This window comes from Phyllobates terribilis, unplaced genomic scaffold (genome assembly GCF_046119375.1).
Source record: "Phyllobates terribilis strain yellow unplaced genomic scaffold, ASM4611937v1 Scaffold_7__3_contigs__length_470593459, whole genome shotgun sequence".
In the NCBI taxonomy this organism is placed as follows: Eukaryota; Metazoa; Chordata; class Amphibia; order Anura; family Dendrobatidae; genus Phyllobates; species Phyllobates terribilis.
This window is the reverse complement of record NW_027362767.1, coordinates 131,171,292-131,193,411: the sequence shown is the minus strand read 5'-3', so window position 1 is coordinate 131,193,411 and position 22,120 is coordinate 131,171,292. Positions and strand designations below refer to the sequence as shown.

General features: G+C 44.5%; 1 protein-coding gene across 6 annotated transcripts in view; it reads right to left on the bottom strand.

Annotated features, from left to right (window-relative positions):
- Nucleotides 1-9,558: 9,558 nt before the first annotated feature.
- The window catches only part of MTA1 (metastasis associated 1), a 133,994-nt gene continuing 121,432 nt past the window's right edge, over nt 9,559-22,120 (bottom strand). For 3 of the 6 annotated variants that reach the window (XM_073639154.1, XM_073639157.1, XM_073639156.1), the window contains exons 18-19: nt 21,889-22,040; nt 10,206-10,342 (exon numbers count right to left, since the gene is read on the bottom strand). In XM_073639154.1, the coding sequence (XP_073495255.1) occupies nt 21,931-22,040 (110 nt within the window). In that variant the 3' untranslated portion in view covers nt 10,206-10,342; nt 21,889-21,930. Of the gene's footprint in view, nt 10,343-21,888; nt 22,041-22,120 lie in introns of all 6 variants that reach the window. The other 3 variants (XM_073639152.1, XM_073639151.1, XM_073639150.1) reach the window with 2 other exon arrangements.

Genomic DNA, 22,120 nt, shown 5'->3' with positions numbered 1-22,120 from the left:
AGTTGTATTAATATCTGAAGGGAAAAGGGAGTTTAATACTAATTAAAAGAAAGCGAAGGGCTCCGCTGTTCTCCTGATTTTCACCAATTTAAGTTCATTTTGATGATTTTCTCCTGATTCAAATCAAATCATACTTAATGAATTGGAAAAATAAATACTGATATTAGTGCATCCTGGTCACGGATTTGCACGGATTTATGAAGGGAAGGCTCATAAAGGGTTAACAGATTTTGCACTATATGCACTATTGTTGTTCAGGACTAAACCCATTTTGCCTATTTTCCCATGAAATCGGCCAAATTCTGTCACATTGATTCGAATCTGATGAATTCAGTGCAAATCAACAAATCACAGTGATCGCCCTGATCTTCTTTTAATCAGCTAGGATGATGCTTCATTAATTGTAGATAATGACCTCCTCTAAGATCTTCACCAGACGGACTCAAGGGAAATTATTACTTTTTTTTCTCATGTGATCACTCTTGATTTTCACTATTTGTACATCCTGATTTCAGGGTGCACTAATATCAGTGAAAATCCCAAATATTCACCCCACTTGCCTCCCACTTTTTTTTATATTATGGTTTTGATCAGGCAAGTTCTATGAATATCACCAAAATTAGTGAAACTCAAGGAAATTTATTTGAAATAAATCATCCTGTAGATTGTGCTAGAGAAGTTAATAAAATCCATACTTACTGCTCCACTTCTGTAGACATTATCATACGCGGGGATGACCGGGGTTGAAGCGGTGCAGATTGGGTCACTAGTAGGACACTTGACCATTTGATCGAAATTCTCAGATTAGCACAGACCTAAGGATTCCTTTTACTTAGTGATAAACTCCCTTTTCCCATCAGATTTTACTAGATCAGCGCAGTAAGATAGTGTACACATACAGCCCCCTGGGTTTGGCACTGTGTGCTCAATACAAGAGATGCTGGAGACCAGGGTTCAATCCTCAGAACAGGTCACCAGAGCATTACATCTTGTGTCCCTCCTGTTTTTTTTTTTATCAAATCATGAATAGAATTGGGCAAATTCCATAAAAATCACCAAAATGCAGTTGAAACAAATCACTCGAGACAGAAAATAATCCTGTATGTTCTGCTCCACTCCTATAAAAATTCTGCATTTTCATACTGGAGGATGCTGGGAGTTGAACTGGTTAGATGGGCTGTTATCTTCTAGTGATGTGATCTGAGAATTAAACCCTGGTCTCCAGCATTCCTGGCTTTGGGGGGGCTGATTGGGTCTCTGTTTCACTGAACCAGTTGTATTAACATCTGATTAAAAAAGGAAGTTTATCACTAAGTAAAACAAATCCCAGGTGTTCATGCAGCTGATCTTATGGCCCAATGCTTACAAGTTTTACTAGTGGCCCAGATCTCACCGGTTCGACTCCCGACATCCTACACTCTGAAAATGCTGAATATTTACAATAGTGAAGCGGAACATATAGGGTTAATAACTGTCCCTAATGAAACATACTGGATGATTAAGCTAAAATCAATTTCTCCTGATTTTCACCAATTTTAGCACATTTTGATGATTTTCACCTGATTTAAATTATAAAACAGATCGCTGCTGTTAGTGCATCCTGGTGAGTTTTCACGGATTTATGAGGACACGGCTCGTGAAGGGTTAACGGAATTTTCACTACTTGCACGAATTTTCACTATTTGCACTAATTTTCACTATTGTCCAGGAGTAAACCCATTTTGCCTATTTTCTCATGAAATCAGCGAAATCAGATTAATTCAGTCACGTCGATTCGAATCAGATGAATTCAGTGAAAATCCGTGCAAATCTGTGAAAATCAGTGAAAATCCATGAAAATCACCAAATCACCAAATCACAGTGATCGCCCTGCTTTTTTTTTATCAGCTAGAATGATGCTCCATAAATTGTATATATTGACCAACTCCAGGATTTTCACAAGACGGCCAGGATCAAGGAGATTACATTTTTTCTGATGGGATAACTCTTGATTTTCACTCTTTGTGCATTTGTGGTTAATACAGCCAGTTCAGGAAGATGGAGAAGCAGTCAGCACCATGGGGCCAGCCCTGTGCACTCACTACCAGGAATGATGGAGACCAGGGTTCAATCCCCAGATCAGGTCACCAGAGGATAACACACTGCCTCCTGCTACTTTTCTTTTTAAATCATGATTCAAATATTCATGAGATCCAAGCGCTATTGTCCAGAGCCAGGTAGTCGAGGATCGAAATTCCAGCCAATAAAACCAGGTTTTGTAGGAAACGATCAAAGAAATTATTGATCGTAGAGATGAGTTCCTCCATTACCATCACTGCAATCATTTTTGCAAACCAGAGGGAGGTTGTCAGAGCGGTGTCATTTTTCCAAATCAGAGGGATGCATGCTCTTTTGTTCGCGATTAAGTGTCTTAATATCGAATGTCTGTATATTTTTATGGAAATGTTGCAGTAATGGAGGACAAGAACCAGGTCCAGGTCAAAAATGAGACCTGTGATTTTACGTATCACTCATTGTACTTCTCTCCCAAAAGGGGAGAGAAGCCTGCAAGACCAAAAAATACAGATCACCCTCCTTCTCCCCACATCTCCAACACACGGGACTAGAAAATTGAATGAAGGTGAGTTGGGACCCTCTATCACTGGGAAGCAATTTATAGCCGGCTCATGAAAGTGAGAACAGATTACTGATTTATGCGTTAAGGCCGCAGCCTCACTATCACTATTTGGTCAGTATTCGGTCAGTATTTTTTCTCAGGAGTGGGAGACAAAACCAGGAGTAGGTGATAAAAGCAGAATTGGTGACTTGTTTCTATTATACCTTTTCTCTGATTGTTCCTCACCTGGTTTTGGCTCCCATTCCTGATAAAAAATACTGACCGCATACTGATCAAATACTGATAGTGGGGCTGTTGTCTAAGGTGAAGATGTGTCTCCACTGATCCTTCGACAGAGAGAGACCCAAATAGCCCTCCCATTGGTTTTGAAAATTGGTGTTAGGGTAGTCTGGAGGTTCGATCAGCAAGGAGTATGAGAAGGATAGAGTGTGTCTTAGAGGTCCTGTGCCCGAACATGCAACGTCGAAAGTCAACTTGTCATTAATATAAAAAGATCTAGAAGGGAGTGAGTGAAAAAATTGGGAAAGTTGACCGACTCTCCATGTTACCAGAGGAGAGGGAGTAGAATGGCCGAGAAGGTGTTCCTTGAGGGCCAAGTATGTCCACTCCAAAATGAGACACTGTAAAACAACCCCTGTTTAGCCAGATGCGGAAAACTTCATCCTCTAATCCTGGGGGAAAAAGTGAATTATCCAAAATGGATACATAGAGGAGTTTAGCGGTAAGATTTAATAATGAACCATGGGGCGAATACAACAGGTAAGGGTAGCCCCAGCTACTCCAACCAAGGAGTAGCCATACAAGGGATATTTGTGAAGCTTTCCCCTTCCCATTTCTATACCAGTCCAGGATTCTAGAGAGTTGGGGGGCTATATAATAAGATCTGAAATCGGGTAAGGCTATACCCCCTGAGGACTTAGAATGATATAATATGGTTCTGTTGATACGAAAGGGGGGGTTGAATCAAAGGAAGTTTCCTGAAGAAGAACGAGGGAACCCCAATCGGAAGAGCTTGAATGACATACAAAATCCGCGGGCTGATTTTCATTTTAAAGATTGTGCTTCTACCAAATCATGTAAAAGCATTCCTTGTCCATCTTGAGCAGGTCTACTGTACCAAATGGAGATGTTTAGGGAAGTTAAGAGAAAATGTCAAGCTTATGTCTCTCGATAATAGTATCCCTAATTATTTTATAGCTGAGTTAGTCCATTTGAAGCTGAAAGTGTTAGTGTTCAGGGCCTCTGATTTGGAGAGGTTGATTTTCAAATTAGATAGGCCATTGTATGGGCGGAATTCTGCCATCAAGTTTGAGAGCGAAGTAGTTGGGTTATTAATGAAGAAAAGCAGATTGTCTGCATAGGCCGCAATCTTGTAAGGACACCCACGAATAGAAGGGCCTGTAATGTTAGTGTCGGATTGAATCCTTTTGAGGAAAGGCGCCAATGTAGGACTGAAAATTAAAAGAAATAGTGGGCATCCTTGATGTGTGCCATTGCGTATAGCGATCTACCTTTATGCTGGCAGTCAGCTTAGTGTAGCATACTGGATTTTAGGTCTACGCTACAGAGGGTCTCATTCATGAAGTTCCAGTTTACCCAAAGGTCTTTTCTGCATCAGTAGATAAAAGCATGACAGGCTGAGATCTCACGTTGGCTCTATGTATGAGGTTCAGCGCCTTAGTTCTATTGTCTCTGGCCTCTCTACCTCTCATAGGTGGATAATATCCGTTAAAAGCGGGGACAGTCTGGACTCGAGCATTTTCGTAAACAACTTAATATTTACATTGAGGAGTGAGATCGGCCTATAACTCACACATTGGGATGGATATTTCCCTTCTTTATGGATAACATATATATGAGCATGCAAGGAGTCCCCTGGGGAAGAGGAGCCATTGGATATCGCATTCAAGCTAGAAATAAGAAGGAAGGAAAGAGACTCAAAGAACGGTTTATAATATGGTAAGGAGAACCTGTCCAGGCCAGGAGCTTTCCCCGGCTTGGACTCTTGTATGGCTGTCCATAGCTTCCCTTCAGTGAAGAACAACTCAAGGGATTCTGCGTCAGCGTCGGACAAAGTGGGTAGACCAGTTTCTTTTATGTACGATTGGATGTGGGACGTAAAGTCAGCGTTTTGTGTTGCCGGATTAGTTGAATAGACAGACTACAGGGAGGAGTAAACTGCTTGAAATGTAATGGCAATGTCAGGTAGAATGTGTTTACGTCGTTACGACTCGTCCTTGATAGAAGGGACATAAATGTCAGCTATCTGTACCCGTAGGGCTCTAGTTAATGACTTGCCATTTTTACTACTGTGTTCATATTAATGGTGATGACATTTCAAGAAATGAGCTTTTGTTTTATGTAGGGGTAAAGAACGAAGCGTCTCGCGTTTAACTATCAGGGATTTCCTTGTGTCATCCGACGAGGAACGTTTACGTGATCTTTCCAGGTCGTCAATCTCCCCCAGCAGTCAAGCAATTTCCTGAGCGAGTTAACCTTTCATACGAGCTCCATATTTAATAAGAACTCCCCACCTGTGAGCCTCCCACACAATACCAGGGTCTGTTTTTTTCAATAGAGTTGACAGCGAAGTATGTGTCAAGAAACTTCTGGAGGTCTGACTTCACGATGGGATCATCAAGAAGGGACATGTTCAAGCACCAGTGACATTGCTTGACTCTAAAGACAAGTAAAGCAATGGAGACACTGACAAGCGAGTGGTCCAAAAAGAAGATATTGTCAATAGTGGCTCTTTTGGAGAAGTGTAATGTCTTAATGTTTTAATAAACAATAATCAATCCTCGTATAGACATCATGAGATTTTGAGTAGAAGGAGAAATCCCTGTCCACCGGGTATACCAAGCGCCATGTGTCAATCATGGATGGTCTTACAAGCATTTTAGTATACGTCTTTGTGTGGGGCGTGAAAGGGAAGAAGCTCTCTTGGAGTTGTCCACAGAGGGGTCGAAGGCTTTGTTAATGTCACCTCCTAAGATCAGTATTCCTTCTGCAAATACCGCCAAGTGATCTAGGTTGGTATAAAGTGCTTTGTCCTGACCTGAGTTGTGTAGACAAATGGAGGTGAATGTGACCTTGTTAGATACTATGAGACCTTTGACCATCAGCAGACCTCCCTCTCCATCAGTAGGAGACTCAGAGAACACCCAAGGGACCGAGCACGAGCACTAATGCAGGAGCACTAAGTGTGTTCTTACTCCACCATGCTCGTATGTGTTCAAGCCAGTTTATTTTCAGGGTAGATACAATGAGACCTATTGAAAGGCTGGGATTTATGTTAAGCTGTATAAGTTGACAGAGAAGCTGGTGAGAGTAGCACCTCTAAAAGATTTGTGCAGCCAAGGACCGTGAAACCTTTGTGTTAGATAGTGACCTACTGTTCGTAGAAGCCCAGCGCCTGTTACAGTCTAATTTGACCTGTAAATGGTGGTAGAATAATTGAAGCATCTATTTTATGCAAAGTCTTGTGCACTTCAACAAACATGCATCAGATGTCAATATAACGTTATGAATGCAATGGCTGGTTGCAGAAATTAAGACTAAAATAATGGAGCATCTAACGGTTTTTCGGCCCCTGTGATGGATAGGTCGGCCTGCATGGAGAGAAATGTGCTGAGCCTATGACTTAGAAAGATAGAGACCATGACATCCTCTGAGGTTGCCACGCCAAGCTGCCTGCAAGATGGCTGCCAAGTTCAAGATGCAGCCGGAGGACCATGCCTTGGTTACCCGCTAAGCCCCTTGGTTTCTCCAGATATGTGAAGGGGATGACCAAGATAAGAGTCCATATCTGCAGCAGAAAGCCAGAGAGAGGGGGAATCCTCACTGGCAAGGTGTGTTGCGCCTGATGGGTCCTGGCACGCGAGGCTGCACTGGGTCCTGTCGGCGCAGAGGGATGGGAGATTAACTCAGCGAAGGTGTCTCCTACATCCAGGGTCTCTCGCCGCCGATCACGGTCTTGCTGCTGGGAGAGGTTGCAAGCAGCCTCCAGACCAAAGAAGAGTGATGGCCTGCAGGAAAGGCCACGGCTTCAGGCCTACAAGTAGGCTCAGCTGATTCTGTGGGTGCAGAGTCAAAGTAGTGGGTTCTAAGGGGTCCTCCCGATACATTGAGGATAAATATAGAGCTTTTGGCGGTGGATGGTGAGATATATAGGCTGGATTGACGAGATTTAATTAATTAGGCTTGGAGCTCTCTCAAACACGTCCAGCTCTCCCAGCTTCCATCCACGGCCCCCACCATCTTGACCCTTCTAACCCTCCCTCAGACTCTCATGTCTGGCTTTAGGACTCTCAGTCTTTCTCATGATTCCTCTGTTATATCCCGACCGTTCTGTCTATTCCAGAACACTAGTCCTCCAGGTCATCACAGTCTTACCAGAACCTCTTGTCCTTTTTAGACCCAGTTGTCCCCTTCAGGCCGCTCTGTGCCCCTCCATACGCCATTCCCTGTGTCTATCTCCTTCCACCGAACCCCTCTGTACAGAACCCTTCTCCTTCTTAGGCCTTCTACCAGACCCCTTTGTTCCCTTCCGGACTCCTCTGCCTTTCCTCAGACCCCTTTCTTCTCCCTCATACTGCCCTGAGCTCAGCCATAAATTCCCAGCAGAAATCATACATGACCAGCCTTGGTTTCCCTGAATCTGGCAGGAGGCTCCATTCACAATAGATCACTGGCCAGCGTTATGAGAATGATGGACTTCTATCTCTGTTTTCAGTTACACAGATCCCACCAGAAACTGTGTCAGAAATCGCTACTTTTTGGGGATTCTTTTGAGAATTTTTTTAGAAATTTTCTGAAGCATTTTTTTAGGCTTTTTTTTTGTTTGAAGCATTTCTTGCAGCTTTTTTACTTGTGTCAAATTTGGAGCAGACTCCAGGAGGATTTGGCCTCAAAGTGACACTTTTTTCTTCTACCATTTTTGTTTTTAACCTATAGAGGAAAAAAATGCTAAAAAACCCTCCTAATATGAAATGCAAAGTGGATTAACATTGAAAGGAACAGGTTCACAGAGTTTTTAGACATGACTTTTGAAGGGGATCTGTTTCAAAGTGTACATCAAGGAGTAATCAAGAGTACTTGGATGTGGATATTGAACTGGATCTGTTTCTAAATCAGGTAATAAAACTCCATGTGAACCTGGCCTTATTATTAAAACGTTAGAAAAACTATGCTGAAATTAAAAAAATAAAAAATGTGTGCTCTTATAAAACCAAGTAAAAAAAAAAAACACTTAAAAAAAAAGCTGTTTTTAGACATGTTTTTGTCTACCAGAAAACTCCATATCAAACATTTTTATGTGAACAGGTGTTTATAGTGAATAGGTAAAGGCAGGGTTGGGTGGTACAATTGAGAGCTGGCCAAATACTAGTGCTATTAAGGCCCTGACCACTAGGTGGCAAGATTAAAAAAAAAAAGTCTCTGGCACTTCTTGGGATGCAGATAATGGTGAATACAGTGATGTAACAGCCATCGGCTCCCTCTCCCACCATTGAGGAGCCTGAGCGTCTGAGAGCGCAGGTGTGATGGCGTCAGTACCTCGCACCTGCTATGTGGAGCCTCAATACATGGCGCAGACCGAAGAAGCTTGTGAACAGAATTAGCTGAATAGCTGACTGAGAAGACTGAGAGGAGACTTAATAGCTGTCTACAAATATGTCAAGGGCTGTCACATTGTAGAAGGATCATCGTTATTCTCATTTGCACAAGGAAAGACTAGAAGCAATGGGATGAAACTAAATGGGAGGAGACACAGATTAGATATTAGAAAAAACTTTTTGACAGTTAGGGTGATTAATGAGTGGAACAGGCTGCCACGAGAGGTGGTGAGTTCCCCTTCAATGGACGTCTTCAAACAGAGGCTGGACAGACATCTGTCTGAGATGATCTAGTGAATCCTGCTTTGAGCAGGGGGTTGGACCAGATGACCCAGGAGGTCCCTTCCAACTCTACCATTCTATGATTCTATGATTCTAATTCTTTATTTTTTTAAATTGTCAGCAATTGTGGGAGACTATGAGGACATCACACAGAGAGGGCAGTGTTGGGACATCATTCTGTGTGGGGGGCTGTGGTAGGTCCATTATACTGGTTGGGGGGCTGTGGTGGGTACATTATACTGCGTGGAGGGCTGTGTGGGGACATCATACTGTGTAACGACATTATACTACATGGGGGATCTGTGGAGACATCATACTGTGACGGGCTGTGTGAAGACATCATACTGTGTGACGGGTTGTGTGAGGACATCATACTGATGGGGGGCTGTGGTAGGTATATCACACTGCTTGGAGGGTTGTGTGGGGACATCATACTGTGTGACGAGCTGTATGGGGACATTATACTGTGTGAGGGGCTGTGGTAGGTACATCTTACTGCTTGGAGGGTTGTGTGGGGACATCATACTGTGACGGACTATGTAAGGACATCATACTGTGATGGACTTGTGTGGTGACATCATACTGTGATGGACATGTGTGGGGACATCATACTGTGTGACGAGCTGTGTGGGGACATCATACTGTGCGTGGGGGGCTGTGTGGGGATATCCTACTGTGTAATGGGCAGTGTAAGGACATTACACTACATGGGGGGCTCTGTGGAGACATCATACTGTGCGTGGAGCTGTGTGGGGACATCATACTGCTTGGGGGGCTGTGTGGGGACATCATACTGTGCGTGGAGCTGTGTGGGGACATCATACTGCTTGGGGGGCTGTGAGAGTACATCATTCTGCATGGCAGGCTGGCTGTGCGGGGACGTCATACTGTGTGACTGCCTATGTGAGGACATCATACTGCGTGGGGGGCTGAGAGAGCACATCATACTGTCATCAATACTGGTAGGCGAGTTAAAGTGGACTCTAGTAGCCTGTATAAAAATGATCACAGATTTATTTAAGTTTAAAATATTAATAGGCAGTGTAAAAAAATCTTAGCATGACGGATCAGTGGAAAATAATTGGATAACGTACGGAAACATTTTAATTTTTTTTTTACTTTAAACTCATGTCACAAGAAGCACATTTATGTCTCGTCAGACCTCAAAAATTAAATTTCATAAGTTACAGATTTGTTGTCATTCAGTCTATAACTGCAATAAGAAAAAAAACAAAACAAATGGCACTTTTCATAAAGTAAAATGACACATCTTGTAAAAAGAAAGGCATCAGCAATGATACATTATTTCAAGTGTACAAAGTTTTTGAATCCTATCCGTAATTTCAATGAAATTAAACACTAAACAAGTTCTGTCCAAATGTCCCTTTTAACGACTTACGTTCCCATTTCAGTCGACAAGACCAGTCACTTAGATCCCGAATAATAATAATAATAATAATAATAAAATGAGAGAAATAAAAGAAAAATTCAAAATCGACACGTTTAAAAGGGAATTTAGGGAATGACTGGTTAACAAAAATTGACCAAAGGGGGTAGCAAGTCTTTATATTTAAATGCTTGTACGAAGCATGGAATCCTTTAAAAGATGCAAAGAGTTGCAAAAGTTTTCATTTCCACATACTGTAAAAGTCAAGTATTATTTTGTCAAGAAACTTCTGGTAGCGATTAGTCCTCGATAACAATTGGTTCATCGTTGACGGGGTGTCGCAATGGAAGTCCCGCTTGAGATTGGCAGATGACTATGTGTCGGTAAGGCCGTCTGGCAGCTCGCTTGGTTTCGGAGGATGAGAGCAGTTTGCGGGCTTTCCTAAAATATAGATAAATGACAGATATTATCAGCATTTTCTGTATGAAAAAACAAACAAACTAAAAAAAAAAACTATGGTTACAAGTCCAACACCAAAATAATGTTTTTCTAGGCAGTGATAATAAACCTACCTGATACCTGCCTATATACTGAGGCTGTTCAGCATGTACTGCATATGGAGGCTGTATACAGGGGCTGAGGAGCATGTAGTGCATATGGAGGCTGTATACAGGGGCTGAGGAGCATGTACTGCATATGGAGGCTGTATACAGGGGCTGAGGAGCATGTGCTGCATATGGAGGCTGTATACAGGGGCTGAGGAGCATGTAGTGCATATGGAGGCTGTATACAGGGGCTGAGGAGCATGTGCTGCATATGGAGGCTGTATACAGGGGCTGAGGAGCATGTAGTGCATATGGAGACTGTATACAGGGGCTGAGGAGCATGTACTGCATATGGAGGCTGTATACAGGGGCTGAGGAGCATGTAGTGCATATGGAAGCAGTATACAGGGGCTGAGGAGCATGTGCTGCATATGGAGGCTGTATACAGGGGCTGAGGAGCATGTAGTGCATATGGAGGCTGTATACAGGGGCTGAGGAGCATGTACTGCATATGGAGGCTGTATACAGGGGCTGAGGAGCATGTAGTGCATATGGAGGCTGTATACAGGGGCTGAGGAGCATGTAGTGCATATGGAAGCAGTATACAGGGGCTGAGGAGCATGTAGTGCATATGGAGGCTGTATACGGGGGCTGAGGAGCATGTACTGCATATGGAGGCTGTATAAAGGGGCTGAGGAACATGCACTGCATATGGAGGCTGTATACAGGGGCTGAGGAGCATGTACTGCATATGGAGGCAGTATACAGGGGCTGAGGAGCATGTACTGCATATGGAGGCTGTATACAGGGGCTGAGGAGCATGTACTGCATATGGAGGCTGTATACAGGGGCTGAGGAGCATGTACTGCATATGGAGGCTGTATACAGGGGCTGAGGAGCATGTAGTGCATATGGAGGCTGTATACAGGGGCTGAGGAGCATGTAGTGCATATGGAAGCTGTATACAGGGGCTGAGGAGCATGTAGTGCATATGGAGGCTGTATACAGGGGCTGAGGAGCATGTAGTGCATATGGAGGCTGTATACAGGGGCTGAGGAGCATGTAGTGCATATGGAAGCTGTATACAGGGGCTGAGGAGCATGTAGTGCATATGGAGGCTGTATACAGGGGCTGAGGAGCATGTAGTGCATATGGAGGCTGTATACAGGGAATGAGGAGCATGTACTGCATATGGAGGCTGTATACAGGGGCTGAGGAGCATGTACTGCATATGGAGGCTGTATACAGGGGCTGAGGAGCATGTAGTGCATATGGAGGCTGTATACAGGGGCTGAGGAGCATGTACTGCATATGTAGGCTGTATACAGGGGCTGAGGAGCATGTAGTGCATATGGAGGCTGTTTATAGTGGCTTAGAAGTGATGTACTGCAACGATGGCTGTATATAAGAGTGATGTACTGCAGATGGAGACTGTTTACAGGGCCTGAAGAGCATGTAATGCATATGGAGACTATACAGTGCGTACGGAAAGTATTCAGACCCCTTTAAATTTTTCACTCTTTGTTTCATTGCAGCCATTTGGTAAATTCTAAAAAGTTAATTTTTTCCTCAGTAAAGTACACTCTGCACCCCATCTTGACTGGAAAAAACAGAAATGTAGAAATGTTTGCAAATTTATTAAAAAAAAGAAAAATATAATAATAATAAGTTAGAATAAGTATTCAGACCCTTTGCTCAGTATTGAGTAGAAGTCCCCTTTTGAGCTAGTACAGCCATGAGTCTTCTTGGGAATGATGCAACAAGTTTTTCACACCTGGATTTGGGGATCCTCTGCCATTTTTCCTTGCAGATCCTCTCCAGCTCCGTCAGGTTGGATGGTGAACGTTGGTGGACAGCCATTTTCAGGTCTCTCCAGAGACGCTCAATTGGGTTTAGGTCAGGGCTCTGGCTGGGCCGGTCAAGAATGGTCACAGAGTTGTTCTGAAGCCACTCCTTTGTTATTTTAGCTGTGTGCTTAGGGTCATTGTCTTGTTGGAAGGTGAACCTTTGGCCAAGTCTGAGATCCAGAGCACTCTGGAAGAGGTTTTCATCCAGGATATCTCTGTACTTGGCCGCATTCATGTTTCCTTCAATTGCAACCAGTTGTCCTGTCCCTGCAGCTGAAAAACACCCCCATAGCATGATGCTGCCACCACCATGTTTCACTGTTGGGATTGTATTGGGCAGGTGATGAGCAGTGCCTGGTTTTCTCCACACATACCGCTTAGAATTATCACCAAACAGTTCTATATTCATCTCATCAGACCAGAGAATCTTATTTCTCATAGTCTGGGAGTCCTTCATGTGTTTTTGAGCAAACTATGTGGGCTTTCATATGTCTCTCACTGAGGAGAGGCTTCCGTCGGGCCACTCTGCCATAAAGGCCCGACTGGTGGAGAGCTGCAGTGATGGGAGAAAGTTCCACAAAGTCAACTATCTCCCTACTGTATCTCTGGAGCTCAGCCACAGTCATCTTGGGGTGGTTCTTTACCTCTCTCACCAAGGCTCTTCTCCCACGATTGCTCAGTTTGCCTGGACGGCCAGGTCTAGGAAGACTTCTGGTGGTCCCAAACTTCTTCCATTTAAGGATTATGGAGGCCACTGTGCTCTTAGGACCCTTGAGTAATGCAGAAATTCTTTGGTAACCTTGGCCAGATCTGTGCCTTGCCACAATCCTGTCTGAGCTCCTTGGGCAGTTCCTTTGAGCTCTTGAACCTCATTTGGTCTGACATGCACTGTGAGCTGTGAGGTCTTATATAGACAGGTGTGTGCCTTTCCAAATCAAGTCCTATCAGTTTAATTAAACACAGCTGGACTCCAATGAAGGAGTAGAACCATCTCATGGAGGATCACAAGGAAATGGACAGCATGTGACTTAAATATGAGTGTCTGAGCAAAGGGTCTGAATACTTATGACCATGCGATATTTCAGTTTTTCTCTTTTAATAAATGTTCAAAAATTTCTACATTTCTGTTTTTTTTTCAGTCAAGATGGGGTGCAGAGTGTACTTTAATGAGAAAAAAAAGAACCTTTTAGAATTTACCAAATGGCTGCAATGAAACAAAGAGTGAAGAATGTAAAGGGGTCTGAATACTTTCCGTACCCACTGTATATGGGGGCTGATGAGTGATAGTCTGCTGATGAAGGCTGTATATACAGAAGCTTTAGGAGAGTATACAGCACACGGAGGCTGTATACAGAAGCTGAGGAGTACGTACTGCATTTGGAGATTGTACACAAGGGCTCAGGAACGATGTACTTCATATGGAGGCTGAGGAGCATGTTCTGCAGATGGAGGCTGTATACAGAGGCTGTGGAGCATCTATTACAGAAGGAAGCTGAAAACAGGCAATGAGGAGCATAAATGAAAGTAGAGGCTGTATACAGAGGTTGAGGGGCATATGCTGCACATAGATGTTGTATATAGAGACTGTGGAGCATGTACTGCATATAGAGGCTGTATACAGAGGCTAAGAAGTAACTAACTGCATATGGAGACTGTATACAGGGGCTGAGGAGCATATACTGCACATTAAGGTTGTATACAAAGGCTTTGGAGCAATAAACTACATATGGAGGCTGTATAAAGGGGCTGAGGAACATGTACTGCATATGGAGGCTGTATACAGGGGCTGAGGAGCATGTACTGCATATGGAGGCTGTATACAGGGGCTGAGGAGCATGTACTGCATATGGATGCTGTATACAGGGGCTGAGGAACATGTACTGCATATGGAGGCTGTATACAGGGGCTGAGGAACATGCACTGCATATGGAGGCTGTATACAGGGGCTGAGGAGCATGTACTGCATATGGAGGCAGTATACAGGGGCTGAGGAGCATGTACTGCATATGGAGGCAGTATACAGGGGCTGAGGAGCATGTACTGCATATGGAGGCTGTATACAGGGGCTGAGGAGCATGTACTGCATATGGAGGCTGTATACAGGGGCTGAGGAGCATGTAGTGCATATGGAGGCTGTATACAGGGGCTGAGGAGCATGTACTGCATATGGAGGCTGTATACAGGGGCTGAGGAGCATGTACTGCATATGGAGGCTGTATACAGGGGCTGAGGAGCATGTACTGCATATGTAGGCTGTATACAGGGGCTGAGGAGCATGTACTGCATATGGAGGCTGTATACAGGGGCTGAGGAGCATGTACTGCATATGGAGGCTGTTTATAGTGGCTTAGAAGTGATGTACTGCAACGATGGCTGTATATAAGAGTGATGTACTGCAGATGGAGACTGTTTACAGGGCCTGAAGAGCATGTAATGCATATGGAGACTATACAGTGCGTACGGAAAGTATTCAGACCCCTTTAAATTTTTCACTCTTTGTTTCATTGCAGCCATTTGGTAAATTCTAAAAAGTTAATTTTTTCCTCAGTAAAGTGCACTCTGCACCCCATCTTGACTGGAAAAAACAGAAATGTAGAAATGTTTGCAAATTTATTAAAAAAAAGAAAAATATAATAATAATAAGTAAGAATAAGTATTCAGACCCTTTGCTCAGTATTGAGTAGAAGCCCCCTTTTGGGCTAGTACAGCCATGAGTCTTCTTGGGAATGATGCAACAAGTTTTTCACACCTGGATTTGGGGATCCTCTGCCATTTTTCCTTGCAGATCCTCTCCAGCTCCGTCAGGTTGGATGGTGAACGTTGGTGGACAGCCATTTTCAGGTCTCTCCAGAGACGCTCAATTGGGTTTAGGTCAGGGCTCTGACTGGGCCAGTCAAGAATGGTCACAGAGTTGTTCTGAAGCCACTCCTTTGCTATTTTAGCTGTGTGCTTAGGGTCATTGTCTTGTTGGAAGGTGAACCTTTGGCCAAGTCTGAGATCCAGAGCACTCTGGAAGAGGTTTTCATCCAGGATATCTCTGTACTTGGCCGCATTCATGTTTCCTTCAATTGCAACCAGTTGTCCTGTCCCTGCAGCTGAAAAACACCCCGATAGTATGATGCTGCCACCACCATGTTTCACTGTTGGGATTGTATTGGGCAGGTGATGAGCAGTGCCTGGTTTTCTCCACACATACCGCTTAGAATTATCACCAAAAAGTTCTATCTTCATCTCATCAGACCAGAGAATCTTATTTCTCATAGTCTGGGAGTCCTTCATGTGTTTTTGAGCAAACTATGTGGGCTTTCATATGTCTCTCACTGAGGAGAGGCTTCCGTCGGGCCACTCTGCCATAAAGGCCCAACTGGTGGAGAGCTGCAGTGATGGGAGAAAGTTCCACAAAGTCAACTATCTCCCTACTGTATCTCTGGAGCTCAGCCACAGTCATCTTGGGGTGGTTCTTTACCTCTCTCACCAAGGCTCTTCTCCCACGATTGCTCAGTTTGCCTGGACGGCCAGGTCTAGGAAGACTTCTGGTGGTCCCAAACTTCTTCCATTTAAGGATTATGGAGGCCACTGTGCTCTTAGGACCCTTGAGTAATGCAGAAATTCTTTGGTAACCTTGGCCAGATCTGTGCCTTGCCACAATCCTGTCTGAGCTCCTTGGGCAGTTCCTTTGAGCTCATGATTCTCATTTGGTCTGACATGCACTGTGAGCTGTGAGGTCTTATATAGACAGGTGTGTGCCTTTCCAAATCAAGTCCTGTCAGTTTAATTAAACACAGCTGGACTCCAATGAAGGAGTAGAACCATCTCAAGGAGGATCACAAGGAAATGGACAGCATGGGACTTAAATATGAGTGTCTGAGCAAAGGGTCTGAATACTTATGACCATGTGATATTTCAGTTTTTCTCTTTTAATAAATGTTCAAAAATTTCTACATTTCTGTTTTTTTTTTCAGTCAAGATGGGGTGCAGAGTGGACTTTAATGAGAAAAAAAAGAACCTTTTAGAATTTACCAAATGGCTGCAATGAAACAAAGAGTGAAGAATGTAAAGGGGTCTGAATACTTTCCGTACCCACTGTATATGGGGGCTGATGAGTGATAGTCTGCTGATGAAGGCTGTATATACAGAAGCTTTAGGAGAGTATACAGCACACGGAGGCTGTATACAGAAGCTGAGGAGTACGTACTGCATTTGGAGATTGTACACAAGGGCTCAGGAACGATGTACTTCATATGGAGGCTGAGGAGCATGTTCTGCAGATGGAGGCTGTATACAGAGGCTGAGGAGCATGTTCTGCAGATGGAGGCTGTATACAGAGGCTGTGGAGCATCTATTACAGAAGGAAGCTGAAAACAGGCAATGAGGAGCATAAATGAAAGTAGAGGCTGTATACAGAGGTTGAGGGGCATATGCTGCACATAGATGTTGTATATAGAGACTGTGGAGCATGTACTGCATATAGAGGCTGTATACAGAGGCTAAGAAGTAACTAACTGCATATGGAGACTGTATACAGGGGCTGAGGAGCATATACTGCACATTAAGGTTGTATACAAAGGCTTTGGAGCAATAAACTACATATGGAGGCTGTATAAAGGGGCTGAGGAACATGTACTGCATATGGAGGCTGTATAAAGGGGCTGAGGAACATGCACTGCATATGGAGGCTGTATACAGGGGCTGAGGAGCATGTACTGCATATGGAGGCTGTATACAGGGGCTGAGGAGCATGTACTGCATATGGAGGCTGTATAAAGGGGCTGAGGAACATGCACTGCATATGGAGGCTGTATACAGGGGCTGAGGAGCATGTACTGCATATGGAGGCTGTATACAGGGGCTGAGGAGCATGTACTGCATATGGAGGCTGTATACAGGGGCTGAGGAGCATGTACTGCATATGGAGGCTGTATACAGGGGCTGAGGAGCATGTACTGCATATGGAGGCTGTATACAGGGGCTGAGGAGCATGTACTGCATATGGAGGCTGTATACAGGGGCTGAGGAGCATGTACTGCATATGGAGGCTGTACACAGGGGCTGAGGAGCATGTACTGCATATGGAGGCTGTATACAGGGGCTGAGGAGCATGTACTGCATATGGAGGCTGTATACAGGGGCTGAGGAGCATGTACTGCATATGGAGGCTGTATACAGGAGCTGAGGAGCATGTACTGCATATGGAGGCTGTATAAAGGGGCTGAGGAACATGCACTGCATATGGAGGCTGTATACAGGGGCTGAGGAACATGCACTGCATATGGAGGCTGTATACAGGGGCTGAGGAGCATGTACTGCATATGGAGGCTGTATACAGGAGCTGAGGAACATGTACTGCATATGGAGGCAGTATACAGGGGCTGAGGAGCATGTACTGCATATGGAGGCTGTATAAAGGGGCTGAGGAACATGTACTGCATATGGAGGCAGTATACAGGGGCTGAGGAGCATGTACTGCATATGGAGGCTGTATACAGGGGCTGAGGAGCATGTACTGCATATGGAGGCTGTATACAGGGGCTGAGGAGCATGTACTGCATATGGAGGCTGTATACAGGGGCTGAGGAGCATGTACTGCATATGGAGGCTGTATACAGGGGCTGAGGAGCATGTACTGCATATGGAGGCTGTATACAGGGGATGAGGAGCATGTACTGCATATGGAGGCTGTATACAGGAGCTGAGGAGCATGTACTGCATATGTAGGCTGTATACAGGGGCTGAGGAGCATGTAGTGCATATGGAGGCTGTTTATAGTGGCTTAGAAGTGATGTACTGCAACGATGGCTGTATATAAGAGTGATGTACTGCAGATGGAGACTGTTTACAGGGCCTGAAGAGCATGTAATGCATATGGAGACTATACAGTGCGTACGGAAAGTATTCAGACCCCTTTAAATTTTTCACTCTTTGTTTCATTGCAGCCATTTGGTAAATTCTAAAAAGTTAATTTTTTCCTCAGTAAAGTGCACTCTGCACCCCATCTTGACTGGAAAAAACAGAAATGTAGAAATGTTTGCAAATTTATTAAAAAAAAGAAAAATATAATAATAATAAGTTAGAATAAGTATTCAGACCCTTTGCTCAGTATTGAGTAGAAGCCCCCTTTTGAGCTCGTACAGCCATGAGTCTTCTTGGGAATGATGCAACAAGTTTTTCACACCTGGATTTGGGGATCCTCTGCCATTTTTCCTTGCAGATCCTCTCCAGCTCCGTCAGGTTGGATGGTGAACGTTGGTGGACAGCCATTTTCAGGTCTCTCCAGAGACGCTCAATTGGGTTTAGGTCAGGGCTCTGACTGGGCCAGTCAAGAATGGTCACAGAGTTGTTCTGAAGCCACTCCTTTGTTATTTTAGCTGTGTGCTTAGGGTCATTGTCTTGTTGGAAGGTGAACCTTTGGCCAAGTCTGAGATCCAGAGCACTCTGGAAGAGGTTTTCATCCAGGATATCTCTGTACTTGGCCGCATTCATGTTTCCTTCAATTGCAACCAGTTGTCCTGTCCCTGCAGCTGAAAAACACCCCGATAGTATGATGCTGCCACCACCATGTTTCACTGTTGGGATTGTATTGGGCAGGTGATGAGCAGTGCCTGGTTTTCTCCACACATACCGCTTAGAATTATCACCAAAAAGTTCTATCTTCATCTCATCAGACCAGAGAATCTTATTTCTCATAGTCTGGGAGTCCTTCATGTGTTTTTGAGCAAACTATGTGGGCTTTCATATGTCTCTCACTGAGGAGAGGCTTCCGTCGGGCCACTCTGCCATAAAGGCCCAACTGGTGGAGAGCTGCAGTGATGGGAGAAAGTTCCACAAAGTCAACTATCTCCCTACTGTATCTCTGGAGCTCAGCCACAGTCATCTTGGGGTGGTTCTTTACCTCTCTCACCAAGGCTCTTCTCCCACGATTGCTCAGTTTGCCTGGACGGCCAGGTCTAGGAAGACTTCTGGTGGTCCCAAACTTCTTCCATTTAAGGATTATGGAGGCCACTGTGCTCTTAGGACCCTTGAGTAATGCAGAAATTCTTTGGTAACCTTGGCCAGATCTGTGCCTTGCCACAATCCTGTCTCTGAGCTCCTTGGGCAGTTCCTTTGAGCTCATGATTCTCATTTGGTCTGACATGCACTGTGAGCTGTGAGGTCTTATATAGACAGGTGTGTGCCTTTCCAAATCAAGTCCTATCAGTCTAATTAAACACAGCTGGACTCCAATGAAGGAGTAGAATCATCTCAAGGAGGATCACAAGGAAATGGACAGCATGTGACTTAAATATGAGTGTCTGAGCAAAGGGTCTGAAGACTTATGGCCATGTGATATTTCAGGTTTTCTTTTTTAATACATTTGCAAAAGTTTCTACATTTCTATTTCTTTCAGTCAAGATGGGGTGCAGAGTGGACTTTAATGAGAAAAAAAAGAACCTTTTAGAATTTACCAAATGGCTGCAATGAAACAAAGAGTGAAGAATGTAAAGGGGTCTAAATACTTTCCGTACCCACTGTATATGGGGGCTGATGAGTGATAGTCTGCTGATGAAGGCTGTATATACAGAAGCTTTAGGAGAGTATACAGCACATGGAGGCTGTATACAGGGGCTGAGGAGCATGTACTGCATATGGATGCTGTATACAGGGGCTGAGGAGCATGTACTGCATATGGAGGCTGTATACAGGGGCTGAGGAGCATGTACTGCATATGGAGGCTGTATACAGGGGCTGAGGAGCATGTACTGCATATGGAGGCTGTATACAGGGGCTGAGGAGCATGTACTGCATATGGAGGCTGTATACGGGGGCTGAGGAGCATGTACTGCATATGGAGGCTGTATACGGGGGCTGAGGAGCATGTACTGCATATGGAGGCTGTATAAAGGGGCTGAGGAACATGCACTGCATATGGAGGCTGTATACAGGGGCTGAGGAGCATGTACTGCATATGGAGGCTGTATACAGGAGCTGAGGAACATGTACTGCATATGGAGGCAGTATACAGGGGCTGAGGAGCATGTACTGCATATGGAGGCTGTATAAAGGGGCTGAGGAACATGTACTGCATATGGAGGCAGTATACAGGGGCTGAGGAGCATGTACTGCATATGGAGGCTGTATACAGGGGCTGAGGAGCATGTACTGCATATGGAGGCTGTATACGGGGGCTGAGGAGCATGTACTGCATATGGAGGCTGTATAAAGGGGCTGAGGAACATGCACTGCATATGGAGGCTGTATACAGGGGCTGAGGAGCATGTACTGCATATGGAGGCTGTATACAGGAGCTGAGGAACATGTACTGCATATGGAGGCAGTATACAGGAGCTGAGGAGCATGTACTGCATATGGAGGCTGTATACAGGGGCTGAGGAGCATGTACTGCATATGGAGGCTGTATACAGGGGCTGAGGAGCATGTACTGCATATGGAGGCTGTATACAGGGGCTGAGGAGCATGTACTGCATATGGAGGCTGTATACGGGGGCTGAGGAGCATGTACTGCATATGGAGGCTGTATAAAGGGGCTGAGGAACATGCACTGCATATAGAGGCTGTATACAGGGGCTGAGGAGCATGTACTGCATATGGAGGCTGTATACAGGAGCTGAGGAACATGTACTGCATATGGAGGCAGTATACAGGGGCTGAGGAGCATGTACTGCATATGGAGGCTGTATACAGGGGCTGAGGAGCATGTACTGCATATGGAGGCTGTATACAGGGGCTGAGGAGCATGTACTGCATATGGATGCTTTATAAACGGTCTAAGAAGCATTTACTACATATGAATCTTTAAGATGTGGCCACGCAGCAAGAAGCCTTTTCACATTTCCTGCCGGAGTGTAACACTGTCCATGGCCGAGACAGAGGTGAAATGGATCACTCATTACAGAAGCACTCAGGTATGTTGCACTGTATATGGTGTTATTTTAATCTGTGGTGGGGATGCAGGGTGTTTAAAGGGTAATTCCCCCAAAATTAAGCTATCCACTATTCATAGAATAGGCGATAACTTGCTGATTGCTGGGGGTCTGATCTTTCAACACCCAACGATTCTGGAAGCGACACTTTGCAGCTCCGTTTTTAATGGGGCCAAAGAGCACATGCTCAGTCTCTCCTTTATGCATGGTCTAGGGGATTGCCGGAAATAGTCGAGCACTGTACTCCCATATAAAATGTAAGGAGCGGAGGCAGAGTATGTGCACCTATACTTTATTGAGGACCGGGTTCAGGAACCCTCCTGTGGTCGGACCCCCAGCAATCATCCTATTATTATCCGTCCTATGGGGGTCGATTAATTATTATGTAACAGGGAGTATGTGATTATAATCTGAGGGAAGTGGTGGCTGATTACTGAATGGGGGTATAACCGGGGTGGGGGGATTATAATAGTACAATTAATCACTGCAAAAGAATATGAACTTATATTCAGGCGTTGGGTATGATTTATTATTTTTTTTAAAAAAAGTAGATAAAAGAAAAATTTCTAGATTCCAAGATCTAAAATAAACAATGGCCATGTAGACTGGCCACTAATCTCCGCTCCGAGCCTTAGAACATCAGGACGTCTCCAGTCAGTTATGGTAATGGCACCTACCTTGTCTCTTCTGTCGCCATATAAAAAACATCATCCGGTGCATCAATCCAGTTCATCTGCCTCCTCTTGACTGGAGGCAGACAGCCACCTCGGATTAATCTGACCTTTGCTGGGTAGGATTTCCCATTGAGCAGTAAGTTTCGGTTTGGTCCCTTGTGAAAAAGAAGAAAAACACAATTCTAAAAACCTAATGACATTTCCTGGAAGCAATATGAGGTGTTCACATTTTATT